At 41.6% G+C, this 12690-nt stretch overlaps 1 protein-coding gene across 1 annotated transcript in view; it reads left to right on the top strand.

The window, feature by feature from the left end:
• Window positions 1-238: 238 nt before the first annotated feature.
• Window positions 239-12690, top strand: part of IL31RA (interleukin 31 receptor A) — a 58104-nt gene continuing 45652 nt past the window's right edge. The window contains exons 1-3 of the mRNA XM_015140081.3: window positions 239-312; window positions 9009-9126; window positions 12404-12585. Of these exons, the coding sequence (XP_014995567.2) occupies window positions 255-312; window positions 9009-9126; window positions 12404-12585 (358 nt within the window). The 5' untranslated portion in view covers window positions 239-254. The remainder of the gene's footprint in view (window positions 313-9008; window positions 9127-12403; window positions 12586-12690) is intronic.

The following is a 12690-nucleotide window of genomic DNA, read 5'->3' on the forward strand; positions in this document are numbered from 1 at the left end:
TGGACTATGGATGAAGGAAAACATGTTGTAATTGCAAATCTTTAAAATGTTGACTGGGGTTGATGGAGTAATTATGAAGGATCTAGGTGATGATAGTCAACAAAATAAAATAAAATAGGCTCCTTCCTCCCTCCAAAATCCCCCGAATCTATTTGCCACTGGAAATAGACCTTTTGAAAAGAGATATGAAGCAAACCAACTCTTGACTGATGTCATTTTCTGTTCTCTCCCCAGCCTTCGTGGTTAACCTGGAGATGATGTGGACCTGGGCACTGTGGATGTTCCCTTTACTCTGCAAATTCGGCCTGGCAGGTGGGTTGGCCTGGGCCCTTTTATGGGTCATGTGATTATTATTGCCTTCTTTGGACAAGAGTTGTTAACTTTAAAACGACACTGGACTATGGACATCCACAGATAGAAAAGGGGACTTGTGAACACCCTGAATTTGTATGTGTGTCTGTGTGTGCACACATGCATGGAGTTTCACATATACTCATGCATTTGCAAATGTGGCAAGATGGCTTACCATATTTTCAAAGGGAGATACGACCCCAAAAGTGCTGACATCTACTGTTTTAGAATAGAGTAGTCTCCCCTTATCTGTGGGGGAATATGTTCCAAGATCCTCAGTGAATGCCTGAAACTGTGGATAGTACCAAACCCTATATATACTATATTTTTTCCTTCACATACATACCTCTGATGAAGTTTAGGCACGTTTGGGCATGAAGAGATTAAAACACTAACTAATAATAAAATAGAGCCATTATAATAATTTAGTATAATAAAAGTTAGGTGAGGTCGGGCACAGTGGCTCACACCTGTAATCCCAGCACTTTGGCAGGCTGAGGCGGGCAGATTATTTGAGGTCAGGAGTTCGAGAGCAACCTGGCCAACATGGTAAAACCCCATCTCTACTAAAAATACAAAAATTAACCAAGTGTGGTGGCTCATGCTTGTAATCCCAGCTACTTGGGAGGCTGAGGTGGGAAGATCACTTGAACCTGGGAGGCGGAAGTTGCAGTGAGCCGAAATCATGCCACTGCACTCCAGCCTGGGCCAGAGCAAGACCCTGTCTCAAAAAAAAAAAAAGTTATGTGAATGTGGTCTCCCTCTCGCTAAATATCTCATTGTACTGTACTCACCCATTTTCAGATGGCGTTGATCACTAGTAACTGAAACCACAGAAAGTAAACCCACAGAAAGAGGGAACTACTATGATAGGAAGTGCTTAGCTCCATAGTTTTTGTGTTGTTGCTATGGCTTCATATAATACACATATATAAATACAAAAATAATCAGGTTTCATACTATTTGCCATAAATTCCAAGGATATAAAGGGAAATAATGAAACAACATATTTTTAGAGTGTTCCAACTCAAGACTACAGGCCTAATATCCATATAATGGCTTGTAGATCTAAGATCCATTAGTTTGATTATATCTTATGTTTAAAAAAACATTCAGAGCAGAGACACTGGTCTGGTAGTGGGAAGGTGGGGAAGGCGTCATGTAGCGTATTCATGTGCTTAGGCTGCCATAACAAAATACCTCGGACTGGGTGGCTTAAGCAACAGAAATTTATTTTCTCACGGTTCTGGAGGCTGGAAGTCCAGTGTCAAGGTGGCAGCTGGGCTGGTTTGCAGGTGGCCATCCTTTTGCTGCCTCTTTACATGGTCATCCCTCTGTGCCCACACAACCCTGGTGTCTCTCCTCCTCCTAGGGATGCCAGTCAGATTGGATTAGGGCCCATTGTAATCATCCCATTTTAACTTAGTTACATCTTTAAGTGCTCTATCTCCAAATACAGTCACATTTTGAGGGACTGGGGGTTAGGGCTTCATTATATGATTTTGGAGAGACATAATTTAGCCCATAACATGTACTAATTGGAGTCACCAAGAGGGCAGTCATGACCCAGAGATAATGAGAATGCCTTCAGACTTCTGTCCTGGCATGGCCTGCCTTAGCCCCCTGGGGTTACACCTGTGGCACTCAGGAGCTTGATAGACCAGGGGTCCCCAACCCCCAGGCTGCAGACTGTGTTAAGAACTGGGCCACACAGCAGGAAATGAGCTGCTGGTGAGCCAGAGTTACTGCCTGAGCTCTGCCTCCTGTCAAATCAGCAGCTGCATGAGAGTCTCATAGGAGCACGAACCCTATTGTGAACTATGCATGTGAGGGATCTATTGATAGATTGCGTGCTCCTTATGAGAAGCTAATGCCTGATGATCTGAGGTGGAACAGTTTCATCCTGAAACCATCTGTACCCCAGGTCCATGGAAAAATTATCTTCCACAAAACTGGTCCCTGGTGCCAAAAGGTAGGGGACTGTTGTGATAGAAAATAGATGATACAGGCAGACAGGACTGTTGCTCTCCCTCTCATCAGCAATTGCTCCCAGTTATCCAATCTAAACTTCTAATTACAGACACTGTGGCTCCTATCAAGTCACCCTTTCCCTCAACTTGTCTTTTTCTGTCTTCTATCTCTGTTTTCCACTCTTCTTATGTTGCACATATACCAGCTCCTACAAAACTGGCTCCAATATCCACCATTGTTTTCATCTAGAATATCCTTCCCTTGGTCCTGCTTAGCTTTGCTTTTCTTCTAGGTCAAGATATTTTTCAAAACACTGACTTTGCAACAGCACCAAAGTGATATGAGTATAGAGGGAAGGAGGGAGATGGAGAACATCTTTATAATTTTGGAAAATGTTCTTCTTGCATATGGGAAATTCTCTGATAAGCAAGGACATTCTCCCAATTTTTCTTAGAGGAAAGTGATGAATGTTTTTTCCCTTATTTCTAGAAATAGGGGGATATTGCTATGGTTTGTATTTTGAGGGTGTAGGGAAAGATAGATGCGAGTGACCAGCATCTGAGATGGAGTCTCGCTCTGTCATGCTGGCTGGAGTGCAGTGGCACAATCTCAACTCACTGCAATCTCTGCCTCCTGGGTTCAAGTGATTGTCCTGCTTCAGCCTCCTGAGTAGATAGGATTACAGGCGTGTGCCACCATGCCCGGCTAATTTTTGTATTTTTAGTAGAGATGGGGTTTCACCATGTTGGCCAGGCTGGTCTCCAACTCCTAACCTTATGATCTGCCCATCTTGGCCTCCTAATGTTGGGATTACAGGCATGAGCCACTATGCCCAGCCTGAATGATTTCTTTCTATTCCAGGATCCAATTTAGGGTACCATATTGCATTGAATTGTCATGTCTCCTTGGTCTCTGCTGGTCTATGACAAATTCGTAGTCTTTCCGTACTATTCATGACCGTGGCAGTCTTAAGGAATACTGACAAGTATTTCTGGGTTTGGGGGGAAAATACAACAGAGGTGAAGTGTTCTTCATTGTGCATCACAGTTTTACCCATGTTTGTGACAATCTTCTGATGGAGAATTGAGTAAGACTTAAAATAGGCACACTGATTGCCAACAAGGAGGAAGGCAGGACAAAAGATGTGTAGGCTCTGCCAGCCAAGGCAGTTCTAGTACATAGAGCCAAGGTTGTTCAGCTATGTGGAATCACTCCAGATAACTGAAACTGGAAATGGTAAAGAAAAGCAGGAAAGTAGAAGTGAAGTCTAACATTGTTGATTTGGTTCAGTTTTTATTCCAGTTCCCCTCAACCCCCTAATCTGTGACAAAATGAATCTAAAATCCTCATATGCAGAATTAAAATGTCACGAGGACACAAAACTAGGGAAAACTACTGTTAAGTTCCTCCTGTAAGTCTGAGAATACTGGAGAGAGCAGGCTATTTAGATATTAGTCAGGGAGAATTGTTTATGCTGTAATAATAAACAAGCCTAAAATATTAGTATTTAAAACAGCAAACTACATGTCCGCCGCAGGTAAGTAGGGACCCAGGCTGGTGGGGCTCTGCTGTCCTCACACACACCATGTCAGCATGCGTTTTCAAGGTGTGCAGTGACAGGAGGAGGAGAGAGAAGAGAGTCATACACCAGCCCTTGGACGCTTCCTCTCACATGACAAAGGCCAAGGCAAATCCCATGGCCACCCTATGGAGGAGCACTGGAAATATTGGTGAGCATTCATTTTATCTACCACAGATCTATTTCGTAACACCAATGTCAAGAGAGCCTTTGTAAGACTATTGCTGTCTCTCACCATATGCCACCCAGTAAGGGAAAAACAAGTGTAGTCTCATAAAAACAGCCTGGGTTGAGTGGAAAATCATTTTGGGAGCCACCTCCTCTTCTCCTGGTGGCTCCAAAAATCATTGACACCTGGTGACATTTTTAATGGTTCTGAAAAACAGATATTTGACTCTCTTTTTGGCTGATGGCTTCTAATATATGTTACCAAAGCTTTTGAAGAAGCTTGGGAGAGGTATTTAAGGAAGAACAGGAAAGAGCAGGATTCACTTAGGTTTGACTGGGATGTATTTAGATCTATGAGGATCTATTCCTACACTGATATCTTGGTGGCTGGCTTTGGATTCAACCAACACAAGGGAGAGCAAGAAGGAAATAAAATAAAATATGACTGCAGGAGGCCGTAATGAGAATAGTATAAGACTAAGACTATTCTGGGGAAACAGGGAAAGGCTTCTTGTTTCCTTGTTCTCTGGCCAAGAATCAACTTTGAAATCCTCCTGAGAGTTAGTGTGACGAGTATGAGTGAAATGGGGGTGGGGCAGGCTACCTCTGTGTGAATATGTGTAAGAAACTTGGCCAGGGACTAAGGATAGACCCACATATATACACACAGACACACACACACCACACATACCGCACATATACATCGCACACACCACACTACACACACCACACATACCACACATATACATATCACACACACCACACACACACCACATACCACACATATACATCACACACACCACACTACACACACCACACATACCACACATATACATCACACACACCACGCACACACCATAAACATACTACACACAGCACACTACACACACACTATAAACACATTACACACACTACACATGCCACACATATGTCACACATACCACACAAACATGTCACACCACACACACATCGTAAACATACCACACACACCACACATATGTCACATATATCACACAAACATATCACACTCACCACACACACATCATTTACATACCATATATACCACACACACACCAACACACACACTTCAGCAGACACACACTATTATAAACACATCACACACACTACACACATACTGCACATACACCACACATACCCTGCACACACTACACACACACACCACATACACATCCACACTACACACATACCACACACACTACACACTCATACCATTCACACATATACTATGCACACATACTACACATACCACACACACATCACACACATTATACACATCACATACACACCACACACTACACTCCCCCCCATACACACACATGCACTGTGCACGCACTGCCCTTATCTCTGAGCCATGGAGACAGGGAGTGAGTGGGACAGTGTGTGAGTTATTCCTCCTGGGTGTTGCGAGCTAACGCTTGGTTCACCACTTGTAGGACTTTGCACTTCCTCCTGACAGTTGGGAGGCATGGGGTCTGTTAACATTCTGCTTGTTGACCCCAAAAATCCCCAGGGAGTGTTCCAAGCTGCATGGGCTGTTTGAGAAATGTGTTAATGGTGTAGCTTTCAATCTCTATGTAACATGCAATATTATTTGATTCAGGTCCAGTTAACTTTGGTCCTTTTAAGCATTTGGATCTGGAGATCACTGGCTTTGTCATGGTTTTCAGCGTGGAAGTAGTAAAGATAGAAAGCCTTTGAACTGCTTGTTGGATGGGTGCTGTGGGTGCCGGGCTCATGTGCAGGACTAGGAGGAAGGCAGCTTCTCTGGAGAGAGCTAGAAATGTTGACACAACAGGAAGCCATTTAGCTCTCCCTCGCCCTCATTTGTCATTCTCAGTGGCTCCTTTACACATGTAGACAATGCTTAGTTCATAGACCAAATACATGAATGTATATACAAACACACACATTTACAGCCCTTTTAAAATCCCAAACCTAAACAAAACAATGAATGCCACCCATTCTGGAACCCCTTTACACCACCTTCGTGTTATAGGGTAACACCTCTGACAGAGTTGAAATATATATAATATTATTCAGATATGCAGAGAAATGGAGCATCCCTATTTTCTATGATCAAACAAATCAATTTCTAAAGTCCCCTTACCACTGGAAAGTCAGGCAAGGGTGAGAAAGAGGAGGGTGTGGGTAGCACTTAAATTTGTTAACATTGTGTCATTTCTTCTGGTTTAAGATGTCTTTGGCTAACTCAGTCTCTTTGGGGTTCCTGCCTTGCTCTCTGCTCCTCCTTAAGATGGTGTCTGAATAGATGAGCAAGGCTTATGTGACTGCAGTCTTGGATGTGTGGGAAGAAGTCCTTGTGTTGCCCTCTGTCTTTCCTGAACTGTCTGGTGTGGTCTGATCCCCCTCTGCCATCTGCCATGGGACAGCTGGCTTTGGCTGTGCTTTGAGCCATAGCTTATGCGCCAGTTGTTTGCCCATGGTCCTGAAGTTCCTCTGTGGATAGAAGCTGCTTCATCCTCATCCCAGGCCTGGTCCGGTCTCACAGCTGTATCCTCGCCCCCCACTCTGAGGGCACAGGGAAATTTCTGGATCCCTGTGTGCTACATTCACCTGCATGGAGCTCACGTGAAGAGTTGCACCAGGCCACCCTCTGCCAGCACATTGTTAGGACTTCCATGCCACTGTAGAGTTGGTGCTTAGTGGAACATGAGGCTTCCCCTAGACTAGTGGTTCCTAGCCTTTTTGGCACCAGGGACCAGTTTCATGGAAGACAATTTTTCCATGGACAGGGGGTGGGGTTGGGAGTCAGGGAATGGTTTTGGGATGAAACTGTTCTACCTCATATCATCAGGCATTAGTTAGATTCTCATACGGAGCGAGCAACCTAGATCCCTCTCATGCGCAGTTCACAGTAGGGTTCAGCTCCTATAAGAATCTAATGCTGCTGCTGTTCTGAGGTAGGGTTGGGGGTGGGGGTGGGGAGCTCAGCTGGTAATGCTCACTCAACTGCTGTTCACCTCCTGCTGTGTGGCCCCGTTCCTAACAGGCCAAGGACCCATACTTTGCCCAGCGATTGAGGAATCCTACTAGACTACAGCCTGGCAATCTTCCCCAGGCTTGCTGTACCCGGTGAAATAGGCTACCAGCCAGATGACTTTGGTGCATGGAACCCATCCGCTTGTTTGTACCGCTCTATCAAGAACACTGACATCAGAATTCTTTCCTTTACCTTCCTTTCATTCCCTCCCCATCCCTGCCCCCATATTTACTTGTTAGAAGTGATCAGCTTTTTCCTACTTTTTATCTGGTAGAGACTTCCTTCCTAGGAAGCACTAGAGCTTCCTTTGATATGTAATTTAAGAAGTTGCCCTCCTCTCTCAAAAATGCCTGCTTCTTAAGACTATGATCTTGCCAAAGGTTCAACAAAGAATTGAGTGTAAGCCTCAGAGCTGAACATGGCCCTTAGTCTAAAATTGCTCTTAGTTCTTAGTTGTGCGTGTGTGTGTGTGTGTGTGTGTGTGTGTGTGTGTGTTTATGATCAACCCCTTGGTCATCTAGTGAAGTCTGTGGGCTAATTCTCAAAACAATGTTTGTAAATGCACAAATAAAATAAATAGCATTACAAAGATACCAAAATATACTGAAATGAAATCATCAAAATATTAAAGAAACAAATTTGTGATCTGGTAATATGTGGTCTTCATTATTAACACATTAAATAAGAAGACCTAATAATTGCCTTAATTTAGATCTAATATTAATAATTACCTTAATTCAGAAATAGTGATAATTTTTTCAAATTGTATTAGTCCGTTTTCACACTGCTGATAAAGACATACCGGAAACTAGGAAGAAAAAGAGGTTTAATTAGACTTACAGTTCCACATGGCTGGGGAAGCCTCAGAATCATGGCAGGAGGCAAAAGGCACTTCTTACATGGCAGCAGCAAGAGAAAATGAGAAAGAAGTAAAAGCGTAAACCCCTGATAAACCCATCAGATCTCATGAGACTTATTGACTACAATGAGAATAGCACAGGAAAAGCCAGCTTCCATTATTCAATTACCTCCCCCTGGGTCCTCCCACAACACATGGGAATTCTAGGAGATACAATTCGAGTTGAGATTTGGGTGGGGACACAACCAAACCATATAAATATTTTAAGGTACCTGCAGCAACCAAAATATGATATGAAAATATTTGTGATTTATAATGGTGACAAAGTCACAGGCAATGATGCTATTACTGTGGTTTGCTGATTACACTTATGATGGAAGAAAATTCTAAATTTCAACAGTAGGTTAGTGAAAATTAAAAATGTAAATTTTCCCCATTTAAGTTCATGGACCCCTGAATTCTACCCATGAACCCTTAAAGGTCTAAGTCCCTGTTCTAGATGGTAGTATCTGGTTTCCCTATGAAAGTGTGGATGCTATGGAGTGGGGAGCTCTCAGGAGCAAGATTTCTAAGATATGGAGATACAGTTGAAGATATTTCATAAATTACTGTACAGTCTTCTGGAAAAGAAAATTGTTGATACACATGGGTGAAGTGTGGCATGGTCGTATTCTTGCTTATGCCCTCATCATCTGTTACCCATGGGTTATCCAGAGTGATTCTACCATTTGATGCTTTACTGAGTATATCACAAATACTTTGTATGTATTTCTTGGTGTTTTAAAAATGCTTGCTTCTCCAGTGTTACTTTTAAGTAAGAATGTAAAAAAGGATTTCTTAAAAAAGTAGAAATCTAGCTCTTCAAAGGGAATAATTAAAGAGATGAAGTTAGATTCTTTCCATTGAACCTAATTGAAAGAACCCATTACAGCTAGCCACTAACCAAAAAAATCTAGCTTTTGATCAGCATATTTTCCATTAAAAATGTTCAATGCTGGCAATATTTATTGTATACTGAAATTTTTGTGTTTGTGTGTGTATGTTTTTAATTTATTTAGCTCTGCCAGCTAAGCCTGAGAACATTTCCTGTGTCTACTACTATAGGAAAAATTTAACCTGCACTTGGAGTCCAGGAAAGGAAACTAGTTATACCCAGTACACAGCTAAGAGAACTTAGTAAGTACAGGAGCTTGTGTTTTATCGGTTGGGGCATGGGGGAGGCAGAGGCTCCTGATTCATTCATGATTCACATCCCAGATGAAGCAAAAAAGTTTCCTCAGTGACAGCTTCTGGGTGATCTCTGTGTGCATCCAGTGGCTTGTGGACGGGATCTGGAGCTGCAGAGGGAGGGGAGGCATAGCCAGTGGTGACCTCCTCCTGGATTCCCCATTGGCTGAGATCAGTCACAGTGGAAAAATCTGTTTATTTACTCCACCCAACTATACCCTGCCTCTTCCCAGAATGTGTTATAAAACTGTTCATTCTTTCTGGATCCAGATATAGTAAGTAGGGTTGTAATCCCAGAACCAAGAGGCAATTGACCATGGTCTGCCACTAATTTGCTGTGTGACCTCTGTCAAGCAGTGTTCCACAGGACAATGATTCCCCAATTTTTTTTTTTTTTTACTACCTTAAGCATCCCTCTTTATTCCAATTCTGTAGAATGAAAATTTTATAATTTTTAATTATAATTCTAGCCAAAAGTTAGATGTTTTAAGTAAATATTTGCAGGTTAAAAAATTTTTTTTTCTTTTTTTGAGACAATCTCACTCTGTCACCCAGGCTAGAGTGCAGTGCCATGATCTCAGCTCACTGCAACCTCCATCTCCCAGGTTCAAGTGATTCTCCTGCCTCAGCCTCTCAAGTTGCTGGAATTACGGGTGCACACCACCATACCTGGCTAACATTTGTATTTTTAGTAGAGACGGGGTTTCACCACGTTGGCCAGGCTGGTCTCGAACTTCTGACTTCAAGTGATCTGCCCACCTCAGCCCCCAAAAGTGCTGGGATTACAGGCATGAGCCACCGTGCCTGTCCTTTTTAACAAAACTTTTTAACATAGCTCATTACTTCCTTCTTGTGAATAATGAATAAGGGGGCCCATGTTGGGAAGCGTTGTAAGATGATCTTTAGTCTGTGATTGCAAATTCTTTGTTTTTAAGCAAAATCTCATGTTGCAAGGGAAGTCCACTTTATGTTTTCAGTGGAAAAAATGAAAAAAAAAAAAAAACAAGCAGTATTCTCTGCAGCACTGATATAGCTATGAGCACCTATGTCAGAGAGATGCTTTAAAATAGGAGTCAGCAAACTTCTCCTGTAAAGGGCCAGATGGTAAATATAGTAATATTCAGAAGGAGATCGGTCTCTGTCAGAACTTTTCAACACTACTGCTATAGCACTCACACAGCTATAGGCAATATATAAACCAATAGGCATGGCTGCTTTCCAATAAAACTTTATCCATTGACACTGAAATATGAATTTTATGTAATTTTCACATGCCCCAAAGTATTTTTCTTCGTTTTATTTATTTTTCAACCATTAACAACATGTAAATAGTCTTAAGCCTACAGGCTGTGCGAGAGCAAGAGATGGGCTATATTGGACCTACAGACTGTCATTTGCTCATCCCTGTTTTAGAAAATAAGAATGATAGAGGCCTAATAACCCGTGATCCAAATGACTTTTCTTCCAGATTTGTCAGTTCTAGTCCCAGTGTTGAATAATCTGGGCACCTTTATAGGTTTACTCCTATTTTTCTGTCTTATAGAAATATTTCCCCTCTTCCTCCATCTTTCCCTTTGGGTTGTCATTATTATCACCAGTTGGACATGGAGAAATAGAAAACACCTGGGCGTCCCCAGGCCTATACACAGCTCCCCTTGATGGCCTCAGGCCAGCTAGGCTCTCCAGAACTCCTAGACTGCTTGCATTTTTGCAAGAGGATCTCTTCCAAGCAAAGTGGAAGGGTTTCCCTGTGGATGGCCTACCTGGGAGCACTTTTCAGTGGGTCATGTTTCTGATGTCCAGAAACAATAGGAAATAATTTTTCCTGGGGAAAAAAGGAGGAGTTGGGGATGCCTTCATGGAGATAGTGATTTTTGAACTGAGGCTGAAAGGAGGTCTAGAGGTGTGGAAAAGGAGAGAAAGGTCATTTCTCAAAGGTCACAGCATGAATAAATGCAGAAGCATTCAACTACAATAACAGTAGTAACAGCTCACATGTATTGACTCTGTGCTGGACATTTTAAAAGTGCCTTATGTGTATTAGCTCACTTCATCCTCATAACCCTATGCTATAGATATATTACTGTCTTCATTTTACAGATGAGAAAACTAAGGCACAGAGAGGTTAAAGAACCTGCCCAAGTCACACAGTTAATAGGGGCAAAGCCATGATTCAAACCTGGTCTGATTCTAGAACCTGTGCTTATAACCATGACACATTGCCCTGGAGGCCATTTTTGTTCTGTAAAATAACCATCAACCACTCTTGAGGTCCTTTCTAGTTTCAGAATTCCATGATTCTATGTGACTATGTTTTCCTGTATGACTTCTTCCTGCACACCAGCAAACACTGGTACCTTGCAAGGTGGGCCTTCTTTTCTGTTCTCAGCCTGCTTTATCTCCTCCACAATCCCCAGAACCATGTGGACTATAGCTAGAACCACCCATCTGATTCCCACTAATATGTGTATTTGTTTTCGTTAAGTTACAGCTTGATAGTATATATCTAATCTATCATCAATCTATCTGTTTTAAAGATTTTTCTGAAAACAATATATACTAATGTTCAAAAATTCAACCTGAAAAATTATAAAGAATGTAAAAAGTTACCCAGAATCCCACTGCCAAAGGTAACAACTTGAACATTTTGATGATCTCTCTAGATATCTCTACAAATAGTTATGTAAATATCTTTATATTTATGTAACTATGATCGTTCTATACATGATATGCATCCTACTTTTTTCACCAGCAGTAGATGCATCTTTCCATATCAATCAATATAGTATGTTAAAAACCATCATTTTAAATTCTATTTATGTATCTACTGTAATGTATTTAACAAATCCTTATATATATAAATATATTTTTACATACATATGTAAAAGAATAAATTTTTAAGGCTAGAATCTGGCTTTTTCAGGAACCTACCCATGATTTCTTGCCAATAGGACATACACTGCAACTGTAACTTTTCATGACTTACAGGGATCCAAAGAGGTTTTCATGGCTCCTAAAGCATTTCAGGTGGCAGAAAGCAGGTAACCTTTACCTTTCCTTGGAGGTGAGGAAGGAAGTTGGAAAGAGGACAACCAAATATCCTGGACTATACAGTTCTCAAGAAAAACCCAGAGAAAAACTAACAAATACTGCTTAATACATTAAATATGGCTAAGTTTCCAAACCATTGTACTAAACTCATGTTGAATAACTTTTTCCTTCAAAGCGCTTTTGGAAAAAAACATGATAATTGTACAACCAGTAGTTCTACAAGTGAAAATCGTGCTTCGTGCTCTTTTTTCCTTCCAAGAATAACGATCCCAGATAATTATACCATTGAGGTGGAAGCTGAAAATGGAGATGGTGTAATTAAATCTGATATGACATGTTGGAGATTAGAGGACATAGGTAAGTGTTATTTGATATTCTTTTTTTTTTTTTTTTTTTTTTTTTTTTGAGACGGAGTCTCACTCTGTCCCCCTTGCTGGAGTGCAGTGGCCGGATCTCAGCTCA

The sequence above is a fragment of the Macaca mulatta genome, chromosome 6 (genome assembly GCF_049350105.2).
Source record: "Macaca mulatta isolate MMU2019108-1 chromosome 6, T2T-MMU8v2.0, whole genome shotgun sequence".
Classification (NCBI taxonomy): Eukaryota; Metazoa; Chordata; class Mammalia; order Primates; family Cercopithecidae; genus Macaca; species Macaca mulatta.